General features: G+C 44.5%; 1 protein-coding gene across 5 annotated transcripts in view; it reads right to left on the bottom strand.

Moving 5' to 3' along the window:
• LOC127568176 (MAP kinase-interacting serine/threonine-protein kinase 1-like) overlaps window positions 1–20,730 on the bottom strand; it is a 52,941-nt gene extending 32,211 nt beyond the window's left edge. For 2 of the 5 annotated variants that reach the window (XM_052011616.1, XM_052011617.1), the window contains exons 1-3: window positions 20,074–20,730; window positions 6,610–6,721; window positions 5,293–5,394 (exon numbers count right to left, since the gene is read on the bottom strand). In XM_052011616.1, the coding sequence (XP_051867576.1) occupies window positions 5,293–5,394; window positions 6,610–6,721; window positions 20,074–20,124 (265 nt within the window). In that variant the 5' untranslated portion in view covers window positions 20,125–20,730. The other 3 variants (XM_052011618.1, XM_052011620.1, XM_052011619.1) reach the window with 3 other exon arrangements.
• Window positions 20,731–21,110: the final 380 nt, after the last annotated feature.

Below are 21,110 nucleotides of genomic sequence, written 5' to 3'. Positions count from 1 at the left end.
GGTAACCGAGTGAGCATTCGAAGGGGGATCTTCCAGTGACGGCGCAGACCAGAGATTTGTGGGCGTACTCAACCCAAGCAAGGTGAGTGCTCTGTCGACAGGTCGTTCGCCATTATGCAGCGTAGTGCTGTTGGCAAATCTTGATTCGCCCTTTCCATCTGGCCGTTCATCTGTGGATGGAACCCGGACGATAGGCTTATGGATATTCCGAGGGCCTGACAAAAGGACCTCCATACTGCAGAGAAAAACTGGGGACCCTGGTTGGAGACAATGTCTTCCGGGATTCCATGGAGGTGGAAGATGTGCTGGACGACCAGGTCGGCTGTCTCCTGAGCTGTAGGGAGTTTGGGAAGGGCCACAAAATGCACTGCTTTGGAAAAGCGGTCCACTACGGTGAGGACAGCAGTGTTCCCGTGAGAAGGGGGCAGTCCTGTGACAAAATCCAGGGTGATATGGGACCACTGATGGCTAGGTACAGGTAAGGGACAAAGCAGTCCAGCAGGTGGTCAGTAGGAGGCTTTTTCACAGGTGCAGACAGCACAGGCAGAAGCAAAGGAACGAGTATCAGCGTCCATGGAGGGCCACCAGAAGTGTGTCTTCAGGAGGAAAAGTGTCCTATCAATCCCCAGGTGGCAGGCGAAACGAGAAGAATGTCCCCACTGCAGAACCTGAGACCGCATGGACTCTGGTACAAAAAGGCAGTTGGGTGGTCTGTTACCTGGGTCAGGTTGGGTCTGTTGGGCTTCCTTCACTATGGCCTCTATCTCCCAGGTGAGGGCTGCCACCACAGGACCGGGAAAGGATAGTCTCAGTTAGGATGGTCCTCTTCGGTCGTGTATTGCCGGGAGAGAGCATCGGGCTTCCCATTCTTGGACCCAGGACGATATGTTAGCGTAAACTAGAACCTGCCAAAGAATAATGCCCACCGGGCTTGACGGGAATTCAGGCATTTTGCAGTTTGTATATATTCCAAGTTCTTGTGGTCTGTCCAAACGATAAACAGATGTTCCACTCCCTCTAGCCAGTGCCTCCACTCCTCTAATGCAAGCTTGACTGCCAGTAACTCCCAGTTCCCCACATCGTAATTAGGTTCGGCAGGGGACAGCCGGCGAGGGGAAAAGCACAGGGGTGCAGTTTCTGATCCAAATCGGAGCACTGAGAGAGGACCACTCCCACCCTGGAGTCGGGGGCGTCAACCTCCACAACAAATTGGCTGGAGGGGTCTGGTTGGACCCAGATGGGGGAGGACATGAAGCGTTTCTTCAGGTCCATGAACACTGAGTCAGCTTCAGGGTTCCACAGAAAAGGGGTCTTAGGTGAAGTGAGTTGAGTAAGGGCCGCCGTCACCCAACTATAATCCCTAATGAAATTCGCAAACCCCAGAAGCTGTTGGAGTTGCTTGCGTGTCGTGGGTCTAGGCCATTCCGCCACTGCCTGGATCTTCTTGGGATCCACCCTTACTCGTCCACTCTCAATGATGTAACCCAAGAAGCTGATGGAAGGGACATGGAATTCACACTTCTCGGCCTTGACGAAGAGCTTGTTCTCCCAAAGCCTCTGGAGAACCTGACAGACATGCTGGGTGTGTTCCTGGAGACTACTGGAGAAGATCAGGAGGTCATCCAGATAGACAAACACAAATCAATTTATGAAGTCCCGTAGGACATCACTGATTAGAGCTTGGAAGATGGCGGGAGCATTGGTGAAGCCAAATGGCATTACTAGGTATTTGAAGTGGCCGAGAGGGGTATTAAATGCTGTTTTCCACTCGTCTCCCTCCCTTATCCTGACCAGATGGTAAGCGCTTCATAAATCAAGTTTAGAGAATATGGTGGCCCCGTAAAGAAGTTCAAACGCAGAATTGATGAGCGGCAGTGGGTACTTGTTCTTGACGGTTATGTTATTTAGGCCCCGGTAGTCAATACACAGAAGCAATGAGCCGTCCTGCTTCCCCACAAAGAAGAACCCTGCGTCTACTGGGGAGGATGAGGGACAAATAATGCCTACCGAGAGAGATTCATTGATATACTCCTCCATTGCTTCCCTCTCTGGTCAGGACAAGTTATATAGTCGACTGGTAGGTAGCAGAGCTCCAGGGAGAATGTCAATTGCGCAACTGTATGGCCGGTGTGGGGGCAGGGAAAGAGCCCTTTGTTTGCTAAATACTTGCCCCAGGTCATGATACTCCGCTGGGACCCTGGACAAGTCTGGGGTTTCGGTGGCCGACGAACTAGCAGTAGCCCGTACCAGAGAAAGGGCCGACTGGAGACAAGTGGAGTGGCAGAATGGACTCCAGCTTACTATCCTGCCCATGGCCCAATCGACGTGGGGATTGTGGCGGCTCAACCAGGGGTACCCAAGGACCATCGGCATCTGCGGGGTGTTTCAGGTGAAATTGGACCTGTTCCCGATGGTTTCCAGAGATCAGCAACGACAGCAGAGGTGTACAGTGCATGACTCAGGTCAACAGTCTGCCATCTAGTGCCCGAAATTCTAGAGGGGTACTCAGTGGCTCCCGAGGAATCCTGGCCCAGGAGGCTACGTCTTCATCCAATAGATTTCCCTTGGCGCTGGAGTCCACCAAGGCGGAAAGGGACAGGGACTGTTGGAAGTGTCTTGTGGTAGCTGGGATCAGTGTCCGGTTCTGGGAGACCATAGGGAAAGTTGCCTGGCTCACCAGGAGCCCCCCTCTCTACTGGTGAGCCTTCTCCTCTTGGCTGAAGGGCGCAAGTGGCAAGAAAATGGCCAGGCTGGCCGCAATAGAGGCAACTCCCAGCTCTTAACCTCTAACGTTGTTCGGAGGGAGAAAGCCGGTTCCATCCCAGCTGCATTGGTTGCTCCCCCAGGGTGGTGCAATTGGCTGGGTCAGAGCACCCCTAGGAGCGAAGGAGAAGAAGCAAAGAAGCTCAGGTCAGGAGAAGCTGGCAAGGTGACCCTGTGGGGTGAATGGAGGCGTTGGACGAATCTCTGTGTCTGTCTGTCATTCCTGCAGTCGGTTGTCCAGCCTGGTAGCTAGGGAGATCAACGCATCCAGGCTAGTTGTCTCATCTCGTGCCACCAACTCTTCCTTTATCCTGTTGCAGAGGCCTTGCCGAAAAACCCCCTGGACAGCCTCCTCATTCCACCCCAAGTCAGCCGCTAACGTCCGGAACTCCATGGAGTACTCTGCGATGCTGCGGGAGCCCTGACGGAGAGTGAGTAGTCATTTGGCTGCCTCCTTACCCCGAAGGGATGGTCGAAGACCTTTCTCATTTCCTCAATGAAGGTGTGAAGTGAGGAGCAGGTCTCTGGCTGATTGTCCCAGATGGCGGTGGCCCATTCCAGCGCACTTCCTCGCAACAACCCCACGATAAATGAGATCTTAGAACTCTCAGTGGTGTACGTGGAGGGCTGCTGCTCAAATACTAACAAGCATTGTAGTAGGAAGGACCGGCACTTTCCCAGATCCCCAGTATAGGGTTCTGGGTCAGGTACATGTGGTTCCTTGGGTGGTTGGGTCATCGAACCATAGGGTGATGCTCCTACAGATTGTCTGGGCTGGTCAGACAGAGTTCTCAGAGTGGAGGAGGTAAGAAGAGCGGAGACTCGGCTGATCCGTTCGCTGACCTGCCCAACATTCACTGCTAGGGTACAGCAGTCTGCCATAACCTCCCAGAGCTGCTGGTCGTGCCAGCCCAGAAGTGAGCCCTGGCTGGTGAGGGCTTCATATAGGGGATTCATGTCTGCTGGGTTCATGGAGGCCAGAGTATTCCGTCAAAATGTTGAGCGAAGAGCAAGCTCGCGGAGAACCAAATGCGGCGCACTGGTACGAGACTGGAGTCGGGATGCTTCCTCAGAACCAAACACAGGCAGCAACCAGAAGGAATCTTGCCTCGGGGCTCTGAGGTGGGGTCCCAACATGAAGACTGGATATCCTAAGAGGAACAGTGAAACCAGCACTGCTCTAGAGTTGACAACTCTAAGCAGCCAGGAGACAAAGTATACCCAAAGGTTGACCAATACTCTGGCCACTAGTGCTAGTGAAACCAGGGCTCTTATGCTTTTCTCCTGATGGGGTTCAGGTGTGTGTTGTTATGTGATTAGTAGTGCATGGACCATGTGCTGTACAACGAGGCACCATCGATGGAGCCGAATCGAGGGACAGCACTCGGAACCATGACAGTATCGGGTTGAAATTGAATGGCCAGTGTATTGTCACAAAGGTTAATAAGAAAACCATCTATTTATAATCTTTAAAAATTATTTACATTATAGAACATAGTTTGATGATATCCTTCATGCCTCAGACAATGTGCAGTGGGAAGGATTGCATAAAAAAGAGACCCTGACATATCAAGTCAACTTGTTGGAGAGTAAACATTGCAATTTGATATTAATAGATTCTATTTTCTTCCAGCTGATAGCATATCTAAGTTTAAAAAAAAACAATTTTCATTACAGTGATACAATATTAGTCCATTCTTCATCAAACATCAGGTCATTTCCAGATGGCAAGTTTCAACATAATATGAAGCGTCACTGAGGAATACTCAGTGAACCAGTACAAAACCTGTCAACTGTCTAAGGATCTCAAAAATAAATATTGGCCTAAAAACTAGATGGGTACATTAATCAGCCATTACATGCTACCACATGACCAAGATAGGCCTGCCACTTACAAATTCAGTAGCATCTGAGGCCAAAGCATTTAGCACCACTGAATAGCCCTTGCACATTTTCAGTCACGTATTTATAGTGGAGTGCACAAAGGCAACTCCTGAGGTGGGTCTGGGTCAAGGGGAAGGGAGTGGGGAGAGAGGCCCAACAATTTTGGATTGGGTCACTGACTCAGGACTTTGAGAAAACGAGGTGGGGGGTGAGGTGGGGGGTGGACTGGGGCCTGGCTGTGGGCTGATGGGTGGACTGAAGAACAAGGTGGGGATTACTTCTTGTGGTAGATAAGTAAATGGGGACCTGCATCCAGGGGCAGGGCAGACTAGGAGCTGTTCCCGGAGATTTTAAATCTCTGCTGCAGTGCTATTAAAACCTTGCTGTTATGAGTGTGTTGAACACCAGGCACACAAGGTCATGTGAGCCAGTTTCCCCAGCAGCATCTAAAAGTATGATGCAAGGAAATAACATCAATAGCTGCATGCCCGATGTAGAAAATGTCTCATCCACATAAGCATTACTCATGACCAGAAGTGCCCACACAAATTTCCAGATTTTCGACTAAATTTCCACACGTCCAAATCTCCAGGCACGTGATACCATCTCTGCTGAAAAATATTATAACCAATTAAAGTCACTAACCTTGGAATCTCCCAGTAAAACTGTCCAACGTTTTAGCTCTTCTCTTTTTCTTGTTGCGTTTGCCACTGTCGACAATATTGACTGGCTGACTTGACATCATTACTATTACGAAGTAAAATACAGAAAAATACTTGTAAACAGACATTTATTGCACATGCTATTTCTTAAAGAGACAGGCAGTTGCACGTACTGGCCGGGTAGGGTTTAATAGAGGGACAAGCATGATGTTGGGGGATCAAATGCAGGGACATCAACAGGATGGAGCAGCATCAAAGGATAGACCAGCATCTGAGGGTGAGGCAAAGATACAAATCAGAAGATGGGGGAGAAAAAAATTGGGGATACAGTTCAGACCAGGAGTTCACAACACTTACAAGACCTTGGCAGTAAGGTGGGCAGATTGAAGGGCACAGAAACAAACAATAACCCAATAGTAGAAAGATACCATGACAACACTGCAGTACTGAGTGGCTGCTTCATTAAAGCAATCTTTCAGAAAATACATTAAACCTAGGCTTCTTTTGTCTCCTCAGATAAATGCAGAAGCTTTAGCTCAGCAGGAAGGGAAGAGGGAACAAATGATAGGGGAGTTTGGGCAGGGGTGTCCTAAAGGTATTTACTTCCTTCTTGCTGCAGCTACTGCATTTTCCAAGGCCTGGGAAATGTGGTTGCCCATAGTAAAGTCTGAAAAGACGTTTCAATGAAAGACTTACCATCCTTATGGGATGGCACAGTGCTGCTGCTGGTAGAGCCACTGCCTCACAGCACCAGCAACCTGGGTTCAATCGTGACTTCCAGTGCTGTTTATATTGAGTTCTCCCCATGACCACCTGCGTTTACCCCAAAGCTCCAGTTTCCTCCCATATCCCAAAGACATGCAGATTTGTACATTAACTGATCAATGTAAAATCTGCCCCTACCACGCGAGCTGATGTGGGAAGAATAAATACGATCAGTGGAAATGGGTGCTTGTTGGTCAGATGCAGACACAACAGGCTGAGGGACCTACTTCTATGTTGCACAAATGACTATGACTCATTACCAAAAATGCCATCCTCCTGCTGCTTACCCATTTGTCCCACCTCAGTATCAAACAGAAATTGTTATGCAGGGCGTTTTCTAGTCGTGCTGTCAGATTTAACCCTGCACACCTGCTCTCAGCCCCTCTTGTACCTGAAGACTAAAGTTCCCTCCATTTGTTCTAACCATGGATGCAGCATGACCCACTGAATGTTTCCAGCATGTGCCATACATCGTTTCAGTTCAAATGTAAAAATACTTCCAAATGGAAAAATAAGTACTTTATGTTTTTGATACCTGGTCTTTTCTGAAAACTCTGGGTCAATACATCAGGACAGTTGGTTGTTTGATGAATAGAGCAGCTGGTGTTCTTCAAATCATTTACAGGGATCGGGGTAGATCGTACACTCTGCAACAAAGTAGCCATCAATTATAAATTATATTGTTAAGTGTTATAACAACACAAGGAAATAAAAGTAGGACTAGGTCATATCACCACTGAAACCTGCTCACCATTCAATTCAATAACAGATCCTGTTTTTTAAGTCCTCCTTCCTGCCCAGTTCTTTTGCACCCAGATGTCTGTCAACCTCAACCTTAATTATACTCAGTGGCTGACCATCCCAAGCCTGATATACCTTGTTATGACATTTTATTCTGCACTCTGTTATTGTTTTACCTTGTACCACCTCGATGCACTGTGAAATGAATTGATCTGTATGAACGGTATGCAAGACAAGTTTTTCACTGTACCTCGGTACAAGTGACAATAATAAACCAATTCCAAAGAATATCAGAATTTCAACAATTTACAATCCTCTGTGAAAGCAAATTTCTCATCTTTATACAGCCAACCCTTTAACTTGAGACTATTTCCAGATTTTACAGCATGCAAAAACAGTCTACCCTACCAATTCCTCTCAGTATTTTGTATATCTTATTCCAATCACCTCTCATCTTCAAGTTCCAGTGAGAAGCCTGTTTTGCTCCCTTCCTCTTGATACAGCAACCCCCTCATTCCAAGAATCATTCTCATGAAAAAAGAGAAATGATGAAAACATTCAGCAGGTCAGGCAGCTCCTGTGGAGTGAGTTAACATTTCAGATCGATGACCTTTTCATCAGAACTAGAGTAAGTTAGAAATGTAATATGTTTTAAGTTGTAAATGGGGAGGAATAGGGAGAAAAGAGGCAAAGTCTATGAAATTGAAAGACACAATATTGCCATTGGTGTAGCTAAAGATGGTGATGAAGGCTGATTAATTATAAGACATCTTTAATAGTCACATGTACATTGAAACACACAGTGAAATGCATCTTTTGCGTAGTGTGTTCTGGGGACAGCCCGCAAGTTTCGCCACGCTTCCGGCGCCAACATAGCATGCCCACAACTTCCTAACCCATACATCTTTGGAATGTGGGAGGAAACTGGAGCACCGGGAGGAAACCCACGCAGACAAGGGGAGAATGTACAAACTCCTTACAGACAGCAGCCAGAATTGAACCTGGGATGCTGGTGCTGTAATAGCGTTACACTAATGAGGACAAGGAAGGGAGAAAGAAATTGCTGGACTGAGAGATACAAAATACTACTGTTGCTGGAAACCCCAAAATAAAAAAAAGCACTAGAAACAACCAACAAATCAGGTAGCATCTGTGGAGAAAAAAAATACAAGGGGAATAACCTTTCATTAAAATGGCTAGGATATAAACCAGAAAGAATGGTTATCTGAAATTGTTGAATTCAACATGATTGTAACATGCCCAGTAAGATGTGATAGTGTTCTTTGACCTTACCTGGAACAGTACAAGAGGCCAAAGAAAGAGGTCAGAAAATGGTGGAGGAGGATGGTGTTGGAAGGGGACAAATTAGGTGTCTATTCAAGGAAGAACTTAAAGGCCCTCAGAACGTGCTTCTGTGAAACATGTAAAAAAGTGAAATAGAAGTGTATTTGGGAATTAGGAGGAGTAATACCCAATAGTCAGGAAATCAACTACTCCAGCTCTAAAGTCCCAAGGGTGCTGAATTAGAGTTTTGTTGCAGTTCCTTTTTTTATCCTTTTTTCAAGCAAAAGAAACAAGGTTGCTACTGAGGATTTGGGTGATGGTTGGCAGCAGGGACAGGGGAAATCTCTTGCCCTCCTATTTTGCACATTTGGGTCTTGTGTTCTGAAGTTCCCATCCACTGTACCTTCCCTTCCACCAAAGGGCACAAACAGTAGCTTCAATAACGTCACAGGAATAGACGTGCTCATTAACAGGCAACAAGCCACAACAGGCAAGAACACAGAGTGGAGTTCAGTAAGTGGGAAACAAATGTCAGTCGTAGAATCCTCCTTTTCTTATGACTCCACCGTTCACTGAAAACACTCACTGGGTTTAATATAAATTAAACTGTTAAAAATGTGGCAGTCATATCTTCACATGTAATCCCAATGGAAATAAATACCATAGTTTTGCATAGGATTGAAAACTTGAACTTCCTTTCATACAAGATGAATATTTGTGTTAATTGGTAAATTAACCATACGTGGGAACTTACATTGCACAGGGAGGACTATTTGATGACACGAGCACCACAGCCAAGCCAACTAGTCCTTACCCAAAATTCACAGAGCATATTTATAGTAAGGGGCAGATGAAAAAAAATCAAGAATAAGGATCAAGACCAACAAATCCAAACCCTAATTTAGAAACAACAATAACAATTAGTAGCTACAATTAAGTCAGTTTCAAACAATGTTAAATGCTGAAGGCTTTTTTTGAAAGATACATGAATTTACTAAATTACTTAATAATAGACAGGATATAAAATCTCAACCTACGTAGATTCCCACTTTGTATGTTTTCCAATTTTCTAAAGGACAAGTTCAATTCAGTTGTTATGCAGATATAAACAATTAGGCAGAATATTACCAGACTAATTATTCATTATATACAAAAGAAAGGAATTCTTTTGTATATAATGAATAACTTCAGGATTATTATCCACAAATACTTAACCCTTTCCTACTTTAGAAACTAGTGAAACTATTAATCCCAAAATGGAAGTGAAGTAAGGGGCAGGCTAGTTCTAGAAAGGAGAAGCCTTTAATATTTTGTTTTAATACATTAATAAGTGCTGGGTTTTTTTTACTAATTTGCAGATCTCCTTCAATTATAGAAAATATCAAAAGTGAGTCAAGACAATGTGAAAATTTTTTTAAAAACTGCAGATACTGAGAGTCTGAAATAAAAACAGGAAATGCTGGAAATACTCTGTAAGTCAGGTGGAATCTGTGGAAAGAGAAACTTTTAATGTTGAGAGGAGTGAGAGCAGGAAGCAGTTAACAGAGCAAGTCTCGTTGATTAACTAATTGGGCAGCAGCAGCCAATAAAAAGAAGGTAAGCTCAAGTGGAATGGCCATAGTAAGAGTGGCACCTTGAAGCTTTGGCGTGAAGAGGTGGAGGCCAAGGTAATGTTCTGAGAAGTTCTCTTTTTTTCCTTGTTATTGCACAGTTAAGAGCAGTGGGAATGGTGGTCAGGGCAGTAGATTTGCTCCTCTTGCAGGATGTGGGATGTCACAGAGTCCACTGGTGTGCCTGATGACTACACCTTCAAGGAGTGCTCCTCACAGACCGTGTTAGAGAACTGGAGCAGGAACTGAACGAACTCCAGATCATTCGGGAAACTGAGATGATAGACAGGAGTTACCAGAAGGCAGTTACACCTAGGTTGCAGGATGCAGGTAGCTGGGTAGTTGGGAAAGGGAGCAGGCAGTCAATGCAGGGTACTCCTGTGGCCATTCCCCTCACTAGCAAGTATATCATTTTGGATACTGTTGAGCGGGCATGACCTTACCAGGGGAGAGCCACCGTTTGGCCAGGTTTTCCAGCACTGAGGACTGCGTTACTGTGGCTCAGAAGCGGAAGGGGGGGGGGGGGGGGGGGGGGGGGGGGAAAAGAGAAGTGCGGTAGTGATAGGGGATTCATTGGTTAGGGGAACAGATAGGAGATTCTGTGGACGAGAATAAGACTCCCGGATGGTATGTTACCTCCCAGGTGCCAGTGTCAGGGACGTCTTGGATCGAGTTGACAGCATTCTTAAGGGGGAGGGTAAACAGCCAGAAGTCATGGTACACATTGGTACCAATGATGTATATGAAAAGGGATGAGGTCCTGAAGAGGGAATATAGGGAGTTAGGAAGGAAGCTAAAAAGCAGGACCTCAAGGGTGGTAATCTCTGAATTGCTGTCTGTGCCATGTACCAGTGAGGGCAAGAATAGTAAGATATGGCAGATGAATGTGTGGCTGAAGAGTTGGTGCAGAGGGCAGAATTTCAGATTTGTGGATCACTGGGATCTCTTCTGGGGAGGGTATGACCTGTACAAAAGAGACTGGTTACACCTGAACTTGAGAGGGACAAATGTCCTTGCAGGCAGGTTTGCTAGAGCTATTGGGGAGGGTTTAATCAAGGTTGGCAGAGGGATAGGAACCAGAATATTAGGTCAGATGATGGAGCAGTTAGTGTCTGGATGCAATGTGCAGGCAGACTGTGAGGAAAGATAGACAGTGGGTAGGGCAAAAATACAGTCCTTTGGGTGGGTTGAAATGTGTTTACTATAATGCAAGAAGTACTAAGAGTAAGGGAGATGAATTTGGAGCACGGATCAGTACGTGGAATTACGACGTTGTGGCCATTACAGAGACTTGGCTGTCACAAGGGCAAGATTGGCTGCTTGATGTTCTGGGGTTTAGATGTTTTAAAAGAGATAGGGAGGCAGGTAAAAGAGGTCGGAGGGAGTGGCATTGCTAATCAGGGATAGTATCACAGCTGCAGAAAGGGAGGATGTCATTGGAGGGATCGTCTACAGAGTCAGTGTGGATGGAAGTCAGAAACAAGAAGGGAGCGATCAATCTATTGGGGAGTATTCTATAGGCCCCCCATTAGCCACCGGGATACTGAGGAACAGATAAGTAGACAGGTTTTGGAAAGGCACGAAAATAAAGGGTTGTTGTCACGGGTGACTTCAACTTCCCTAATATTGATTGGCACCTCCTTAGTGCAGAAGGTTTAGATGGGCAGATTTTGTTAGGTATGTGGACAGGCCAACTAGAGGAGAGGCCATACTGGATCTAGTACAAGGCAATGAACCTGGTCAGGTGACAGACCTCTCAGTGGGAAAGCATTTCAGAGACAGTGACTACAACTCCCTGACCTTTAGCATAGCTATGGATAAGGATGGGAGCAGATGGTATGGGAAAGCTTTTACTTGGGGGAGGGCTAATTACTCTGGTATTAGGCAGGAACTTGGGAGCATAAATTGGGAACAGATGCTCTCAGGAGAATGCACAGTAGGGAAAGGATGGCAGGGTAAAGGAACCATGGTTGACAAGAGAGGTGAAACATTTAGTCAAGAATAAGAAGGAAGCGTACTTAAAGTTTAGGAAGCAAAAATCAGACAGGGTTCTTGAGAATTATAAGGTAGTCAGGAAGGAGCTTAAGTAGGGACTGGGGAGAGCTACAAGGGGACATGAGAAGGCCTTGGTGAGTAGAATTCATGAAAACCCCAAGGTGTTCTACACGTATGTGAAGAATACAAGGATGACTAGAGTGAGGGTAAGACTGCTCGGAGATAAAGGGGGAAAACATGTGCTTGGAGGTGGAGGTGGTAGGGGAGGTCCTTAATGACCTGTCTGTAAGGAGTTTGTACGTTCTCCCGTGTCTGCGTGGGTTTCCTCCGGGTGTTCCAGTTTCCTCCCACATTCCAAAGACGTACGGGTAGGTTAACATGGGTTTAAAATGGGCGGTGCAGACTCGTTGGGCCAGAAGGGCCTGTTACCACGCTGTAAATAATAAAAAAAATACTTTGCTGCAGTGTTCACTAGGGAGAGGGACTTTGACAAATGTAACGTCAGCGTAGAACAGGCTAATGTGCTGAAGCATGTTGAAGTTAAGAGGTGGTGTTGAAGCTTCTGAGAAACATTAGGATAAGTAAGTCCTCAGGGCCAAATGCAATATACCCCAGGTTACTACAGGAAGTGAGAGAAGAGATTGCTAGGGCATTGATAATGATTTTTGTGTCCTCCCTGGCCACAGGAGTGGTACCAGAGGATGGCAAATGTTGTTCCCTTGTTCAAGAAAGGTAATAGGGATAATCCTGGAAATTGTAGTCTTGCATCAGTGGTGGGCAAGCTATTCGAGAGGATTCTTAGGGAAAGGATTTACAAGCATTTGGAGAAGCATAGTCTTATTAGTGATAGTCAGCATGGCTTTGTGCGGGACAGGTCATGCCTTACGAGTCTAATTTAGTTTTTCCAGGAGGTGACAAAACAAATTGATGAAGGTAGAGTAGTGGATGTGGTATAGGGATTTCAGTAAGGCGTTTGACAAGGTTCCCCATGGTAGGGTCATCCAGAAAGTCATGAGGCATGGGATCTATGGAGACTTGGTTGCGTGGATTCTGAATTGGCTTGCCCACAGAAGGCAGAGGGTGGTAGTAGATGGAGAATATTCTGTCTGGAGGTCAGAAGCCAGTGGTGTTCTGCAGGGATCTGTTTTGGGACCCATGCTCTTTGATTTTTATAAGTGACTTGGATAAGGAATTGGGGGGATGGGTAAGTTTGCAGATGACATGAAAGTCAGAGGGGTTGTAAATAGCGTAGAAGGTTGTCATAGGTTACAACAGGATATAGACAGGATGCAGAGTTGGGTGGAGAAGTGGCAGATGCTGGGGTTCAATCCAGAAAAATGTGCAGTGATACACTTTGGAAGAATGAACTTCAAGGTGGAGTACAAGGTTAATGGCAGGATTCTGAGTAGCGTGGAGGAACAGAGGGATCTTGGGGTCCAAGTCCATAGATCCCTCAAAGTTGCCATTCAATTTGATAGGGTGGTTAAGAAGGCATATGGTGTGCTGGCCTTCATTAGTCAGGGAATTGAATTCAAGAGCCATGAGGTAATGTTGCAGCTCTATAAAACACTGGTTAGACCACACTTGGAGTATTGTGTTCAGTTCTGGTCACCTCATTATAGGAAGGATGTGAAAGCTTTAGAGAGGGTGCAGAGGAGATTTACCAGGAAGCTGCCTGGATTAGAGAACATGTCTTATGAGGAACAGTTGAGCGAGCTTGGGCTTCTCTCTTTGGAGCAATGCAGGATGAGAGGTGATTTGATAGAGGTGCATAAAATTATGAGGGGCATAGATAGAGTGGTCGCTAAAACATCATTTTCAAATCATTTTCAAAAACAACAAGCTTACATTGGTATTGGTTTATTATTGTCGCTTGTACCGAGGTACAGTGAAAAATTTGCCTTGCATACCAATCGTACAGATCAATTCATTACACAGTGCAGTCACATTCAGTTAGTACAGTGTGCATTAAGGTAGTACAGGTAAAAACAATAACAGTACAGAGTAAAGTGTCACAGCTACAGAGGAATTGCAGTGCAGGTAGACAATAAGATGCAAGGTCATAACAAGGTAGATTGTGAGGTCAAGAGTCCATCTGATCGTATAAGGGAACCGTTCAGAAGTCACAATGGGATAGAAGCTGTCTTTGAGCCTGGTGGTATGTGCCCTCAGGCTCCTGTATCTTCTGCCTGATGGGAGAGGACAGAAGAGAGAATGACCTGGGTGGGTGGGGTCTTTGATTATGCTGGCTGCTTCATCAAGGCAGTGAGAGGTAAAGACACGGAGGGGAGGCTGGTTTTGTGACGTGCTGGGCTGCGTCCACAACTCTCTGCAGTTTCTTGCGGTCCTGGACAGAGCAGTTGCCAGGCCAAGCCATGGTGCATCTGGATAGGATGCTTTCCATGGTGCATTGATAAAAGTTGGTGAGTGTCAAAGGGGACACACTGAATTTCTTTAGCCTCCTGAGGAAGTAGAGGTGCTGGTGAGCTTTCTTGGCCGTGGCGTCTACGTGATTGGACCAAGACAGGCTGTTGGTGATGTTCACTCCTAGGAACTTGAAGCTCTCAACCCTCTCAACCCCAGCACCATTGACATAGACAGGTGCATGTACACTGCCCCCTTTCCTGAAGTCAATGACCAGCTCTTTTGTTTTGTTGACATTGAGGGAAAGGTTGATGTCATGACACCATTCTACTAAGCTCTTTATCTCCTTCCTTTACCCCGACTCATCATTATTTGAGATGTGGCCTATTACGGTGGTCTCATCTGCAAACTTGTAGATGGAGTTAGAGCAGAATCTGGCCACACAGTCATGAGTATATAGGGAGTAGAGTAGAGGGCTGAGGATGCAGCCTTGTGGTGCACCTGTGTTTAAAATAATCATGCTGGAGGTATTGAGTCCCAGGTTTCGGAGTTTGGTGATAAGTTTGCTTGGAATTATAGTATTGAAGGCAGAGCTGTAGTCAATAAACAATAGTCTAACGTAGGTGTCTTTACTGTCCAGATGCTCCAGAGCTGAGTGTAGGGCCAGGGAGATGGCATCCACTGTAGACCTGTTTTGGCGATAGGCGAATTGCAGTGGGTCGAGGTTGTCTGGGAGGCTGGAGTTGATGCGTGCCATGACCAGCCTCTCAAAGCACTTCATGATGGTGGAGGTCAGAGCCACTGGTTGGTAGTCATTGAGGCATGTTACCTTGCTTTTCTTCAGTACCAGAATGATAGTGGTCTTTCTTAAAACAGGTGGGAACCTGAGACTGAAGCAGGGAAAGGTAGGAAAGAAAAAAAAGAAAAAAGCAGGAAAGAAAAAAAAATGTCTGCAAATACTCCCGCCAGCTGATCAGCACAAGATCTGAGCGCTCTGCCAGGGACACCATCTGGGTCAGATGCTTTCCTCGTGTTCGCTCTCCGGAAGACTGATCTTATGTCCTCGACCATGACCACGGGTTCAGTTGCATTGGAGGCTATCAGGGTGGGTGGTGACAATCCCCTTCTGTTCAAAATGCTCATAGAATGCGTTAAGCTCATCAGGAAGGGATGCGCTGTTGTTAACTATGCAGCCTGTCTTCGTTTTGTAGCCTGTTATAGCATATAAGCATAACTGATGACTAGTCTGGGACTATTTTGAGTCGGTATTGTCTCTTGGCATTCCTGATAGCTTTCCAAAGGTCATATTTCGATTTCTTGTACAGGTCAGGATCACCAGATTTGTGTGCAGCAGACCTCTCCTTCAGTAGGGAGTGGATCTCCCGGTTCATCCATGGTTTCCTGTTTGGGAACACCCGTATTGTCCTCTTCAGTACACAGTCCTCAACACACTTCTGATAAAGTCTGTGATGGTGGTGACATACTCATCTAGGCTGGTGGCTGTGTCTTTGAACACGGACCAATCCACTGACTGAAAGCAATTGCGTAGAAGCTCATCTGTTTCCTCAGACCATCACTGCACGACTCTGTACCGGATCCTCCCGCTTCAATTTCTGTTTGAATGCAGGGAGAAGGAGCACAGCCTGGTGGTCCAATGAAATATTCAGTCTGATTGACATGGATCTGGATAGATATGACAACTAATGGTTTCAAGCCTCTTTGATAATTGCCTGAACCTTGCGTAAAGCCATAGAACCATAGATCACCCTACATCATCAACCAATGACACTTTCAGTTACAGCATTTGTGGGAGACTCTTTGCAGTATCACACCTTTGCTGCATCAATGAAATGACATGGCCTCATTTTATCTGAAGCTGCATATCAATCACTTCATGTAGATGGTAGGATACCAACCAAACCAATCTGATAAAAATAATGCAATACCCATAATAGTTCTGTAGTATATTTATTCAAACCCTGGTGCCATCACATTATGGTCCAAGTTTCAAAAAGATAAAACAGTCACAGGGACCTCTCTGTAACTGGTAAGGCCAATTTTTCATTGTTGTCCAATTGCTGAATATTCAGATTTGATTAGAAAATAATCAGTATTGTACATGCACCAAACAATTATTCCCCCATGCTTCTCACTAGTTCTTCCTTTCCTATTGCATTAACACAGAATACTTAATACACCCTGTACTAAGGGCATCTATCTTATTTCCTGCTTTTTTTCTACACTATCTAAATGATGCAATTTCCTCTGCAAACATCCACAAGTAAGATTAAATCATGAGTTTTAGAATATCAGATTGAAGAAAAGGGTAGTTTGAGATTAAGGTCTCAGACACAGCACAAAGCTCATGGTACACCAGCTAGCAGTGATCCCTGCCCTCCCTGCTACTGAGACCTGAACTACATATAGCAGGCCAATCATCTCAAGACAGTGGAAAAATACCACTACTGTCTGAAAAATCTTCCAAATTCTCTGGAAGGTTAATGGAACCAACATCAGCATTCTCTCCTGGACCAACATCCCTAACCTTTGAGGCACTACTTACTCTTGGTTGGCTACATTGGGCAGGCCATGTTGTTCACAAGCCAGACTCCAGACTCCCAAATTTGACACTCCATTCCAAACTCTATCATGGGACGAGATAGCCAGGGAAACAGAGAGAAAGTCTCAGAGGAAGGAGCACACAACCTCACAAACTACCCACCCACCCCTCCAGTCAGACGCCTCCTGCCCCATTACAATTCAAACACAATTACCAAGCAGTAATTCTACTGAAGATTTCAAACAATTAAAATATATACCCTTGTACAGTTTTATCCTCTAGAGACATTCAGTTACAGAAATGTCTCCTCAGCTCCATTAAACAAGAGCATATGGATTAAACAACATTCAGTGAAAGAATTTATTTGATGCATATGTCTGCTGAGTTAGTTAAAATGTCATGGGGTGGGGGGTTGGGGGAAGTAAACAATCAGGATTCTCATTCATGGTCAGAGTCCAATAAACCCCTGCTGGATCAAGCAAGTCAGAGTCCAATTCAGTTGTGGCATCCCAGTGTCAATTTACCTGCCAACATATCTGAAAAATAAATATTTCAGGCAAGCTTGGTAACAGAAGCAGATTAATAAGATCCACACATTTTAATTTCCTCTTCACTCTGTGCAATGTCATAACAGTGTTGCCGCAGGGCTCATTATTCAGAGTAAAACATATTTGGCAATAAATTCATCACAGCAAGACTGCTGCAATTAATCAGCAGTTATATGTTATATAGCTATCAGTGGATATGTGCAATATAATCATGTAGCCAGTCAAATAATTCTGCAAGTAATTCTGACCCACACACACCAAATCTATGGTTCAGTCACTGTATTGTAATTGGAAATTTGTTCTGCCAGCAAATCTATATCCCTGTTTTTCAGCCTGTCTTCTCTTCAACTCTTGACCTCATGTCACAACATACCAGTAAAGATCAGTTAAAATTTCTTTCAGGATGGGAATCACAGGATAAAGTAACATGTCCTCATACTTGCTTCTGAGACCTGCACTACCTAATACGGGCATTTCAACACACTAGAAAAATACCACCAATGCTGTCTCAGTAAAATCCTTTAAAATTCACTGGTAGGATGGCTGAATCATCAGCAGCATCCTCTCCCAGGCTGACATCCCCAGCATTGAGACTTTAGTTAGTCTCAGTTGGTGGTTGGGTAAGCTGCGTCATTCACATGCTTAACACCAGCCTCCTAAAATAGACATTTTATTCCCAGCTCTGTCATGAGAAAAGATTACCAGGTGGACAGAGGAAAAGATTCAAGCATGTTCAAAGCCTCCTTGAAGAAATTCAACATCCCCAAGTACTCCTGAACACCTGTGACCCTTGACCATTCAAAGAGGAGAAGGAACATTTGTGATAGTACTGACAACCTTGAGGTCATCCACTGGGAATACCCAAAAACTTGCGCAAGTGTGGAAGGAGCACACAATCTCCCGAACCCATCGGCCACTCCTGCCCCATCTGTGGAAAAGAGTTTGTGATTCCCAGTGTGGTCTCATTAGCCATCTCAGAGCCCAAAAAAAAACAAAACTGGAAGCAAATCATCTTCTATCCCAAGGGACTGCCTAAGAAGAAGATAACTCTGTCAAGGGGTGTTTGGACTACCCTCAATATCAATGACAAATCGAGGATTAAGGCAGTTAAGTGGCAAATCACTTAGAGTTCATACAAAAATGTTCTACCATAATTACATTTCATGTAAACTGAACAGTGACAAGAATTGTCAATCAGATGAAAGAAACAAAATCTAACTGGAAAACTCTATTTTTCAGCAGAAAATCTCAAAGTGTTGCCCACAGTTCCAAAGTCCCAATGTTGTAAGTGAGGAACTAGGGAGTATATAAGAGAAAACAAAACTAATTGTAAGTAATTATTTATGCAATGAACAATATTGTTATGTGCCTTTCTCTTTACCTTTGACATGTATCATATAACTCTGTCACAAACAATGACTCTTTTAAATTACCAGATTGGCAATGATAAGTATAGATTTACACAGACTGAGCAAGATGCAAATCCCAAATCACATTGAGATCATAAAACTGAAGGAAATGAAATCTGATTCTTATCAGTATAAGTTTCATATCAGTATGAAGTAATTTGCACTGTGAACAGTCATCAAACTTCAGATCAGATGTCAAGCCTCAGCCCGATTCTGGAGTAAAGTGGTGTCAGGTACACTGAAAGAGTCCATGTTGAGGCAGTATTGACTGGTTGAAACTAGAAATGTAGTAATCCATCTTGTAGTCCTATAAAGTCCAGCGTAACATCAAACTGTATTTTGAACCTCCCCAAGTACTGCACCTTGCATGGTTTGTTTGGGAGATTATGCAAGAAATTTTATCTCCCTCTAACATCCTTTATAGGAATTACTTTTAAAATAGTAATTTAGATTCATTCAGTGGTATTTTTGATGGATCCTCTGATTGTTTATTTCAATACAACCCAGTTAAACAAATTCAATACAAACAGCAAACTTCAAATACACATTTTATTTTAGCTTTCTATCATACCAGTTAGCAGAAATATATCCTCAAAGCATCTTCTTCAAACCACTTTGTCATTTTCCCTCAGGGTCTGAAGTTTCAAGCACCTTGGAGCTTATCAGCAGCAAAACCAGTAATAAAACTTAAACGATTCCAAGGACATGAAAATTATAATTTAAATTGCAGATGCAGATTAGAATCACTGGCAGCTTTACTACCTGTTTAAAGTTTGAAATGCAGCATTCCGAGTGACTGACTGCAGCAGAGTTGCAACTGATGATAACTTTATTTTTGGGATACTGGTTCCACCGTGATCAAACGCACCGGATGTTAAAGCCCAAATGATGCAACTTATCAGACTGATGCAAGAGACTAAAGCCTACGTATGCCTTTTCCTACTGAGAACATGATATGAATTAACTATTTCCTATAACAGACCTGAGTGTTGGTATCATATATTACATCTGGCTCATTTCTTCCAATATAAATAGGATGAAAAAACACAGGGGCTCTTGCCACGTCAGTCATTGATGGAATATAGTTTTCCCCCTCCCACCTACAAACCAAAACAATAAATCATTTATTGTCAAAAAAGGTTGTGGGTTGCAGTAAATGCCCCACTGCCTGTGCATAGACTCTCATGACTCGCACGGCCTTTTGAATAGGAGACTGACTCAGCACAAGCAAGCAACATTAAGAGAGGTGCCTGCACACATTGCGTCCTTCCAACAACCCGGGCTCGGGGAGGAGGCGCCAAGTTTCCCACAGCAGAAAATACACAACCAGTTTTCAGAGCTGAGGCGAGCCGGCAAGCCGTTGTCATGGAGCCGGTCCCTGGGACTCATCAACTTCCTCCCCCTCCACCCCCGTCCCACAGCAGCCGTTCACACACCAACTCGGCCCAAACTTGAGGCAGGAAATCAACGGCGCCACTTTTCACTCACCTGCAGACTCCGGCTGTAAGGTCCAAACTCCGCGGTCAGTGCTTCCGCCATCTTCCATTTCCCACAGCTGGATCACAGCACCGACGGCACCCACAAGCCACCACAGCACCGCCATATCGGAAAGGTCAAGCGGGTGAAAATTGACCGGCCGTCGGCGCCACGTTGTTAAGGTCAAATTGAGTGATCTTGACATCTGTGAAAAAGGAAGTCCTCAGTTGCAATCCAAGCAACAGGAACTGGAGACGACACTATTAGATCAGCCTTAAGGTTTAAATGAATTACATCAAACCCTGAAGCACTGTTTTAAATTTGCTGTGGCTCACTCAAGTGGCGATTTGCTGTCTTCAACTAATGGGTATTTCTTCTGTTTAGAAGGTCTCAAAATCTAAAATGTGTTACCTACATAAGATCTTCAAGGGGGAGATTTTATGACCTTCAAATTGAACCCTCTAGGCACTTCCCTGTGGAGCTATAAATCAGTCCACATTGCTTATGATGAAATGAGTAATACTCTGCAATATTGCTTTAGGTCAGCAATGCCAAAATACTACTTTCTCCACTATTGATTGTTCTGCCACTTTTTTCTCATCTGCAACAAAAAAAACTTACTTGGACTACTGTAATCTGATTTGCTCAGTAGAAGGAATAATCTTCCAATAATTATTTTAAATTGGAAAGAGCTTGGCTGCTTTAGAAAGCTGACGTTATAGTTCATCCTATGACAAAGACTTAAAACTGCAGATCAAAATAACAAGATGAAGGAGCTGAAGCCTTTGTTTGCAACAGTAATCAAGAAAGTAAACTGTACTGAGATCCTTGCCAATATTAGAAAGACAGACATACAGCTGATTCATTTATTTCCTTATTGAAAATTGTACTTTCCAATGATAAAAAAAAACTAGCAGTAATCAGGATGTGTTGCTTTGAATTGTCTGCTTATATCACCTGTCAGAACTAAAATAATTCCCCTCTGGAGTAAAATAGATTATTTTTGTACTCTAAGTTGGAAAGTTGGAATAATCAATTAAATTTTGTAT

This window comes from Pristis pectinata, chromosome 3, assembly GCF_009764475.1.
Source record: "Pristis pectinata isolate sPriPec2 chromosome 3, sPriPec2.1.pri, whole genome shotgun sequence".
NCBI classification, from domain to species: domain Eukaryota; kingdom Metazoa; phylum Chordata; class Chondrichthyes; order Rhinopristiformes; family Pristidae; genus Pristis; species Pristis pectinata.
This window is presented reverse-complemented; position numbering and strand designations above follow the sequence as displayed.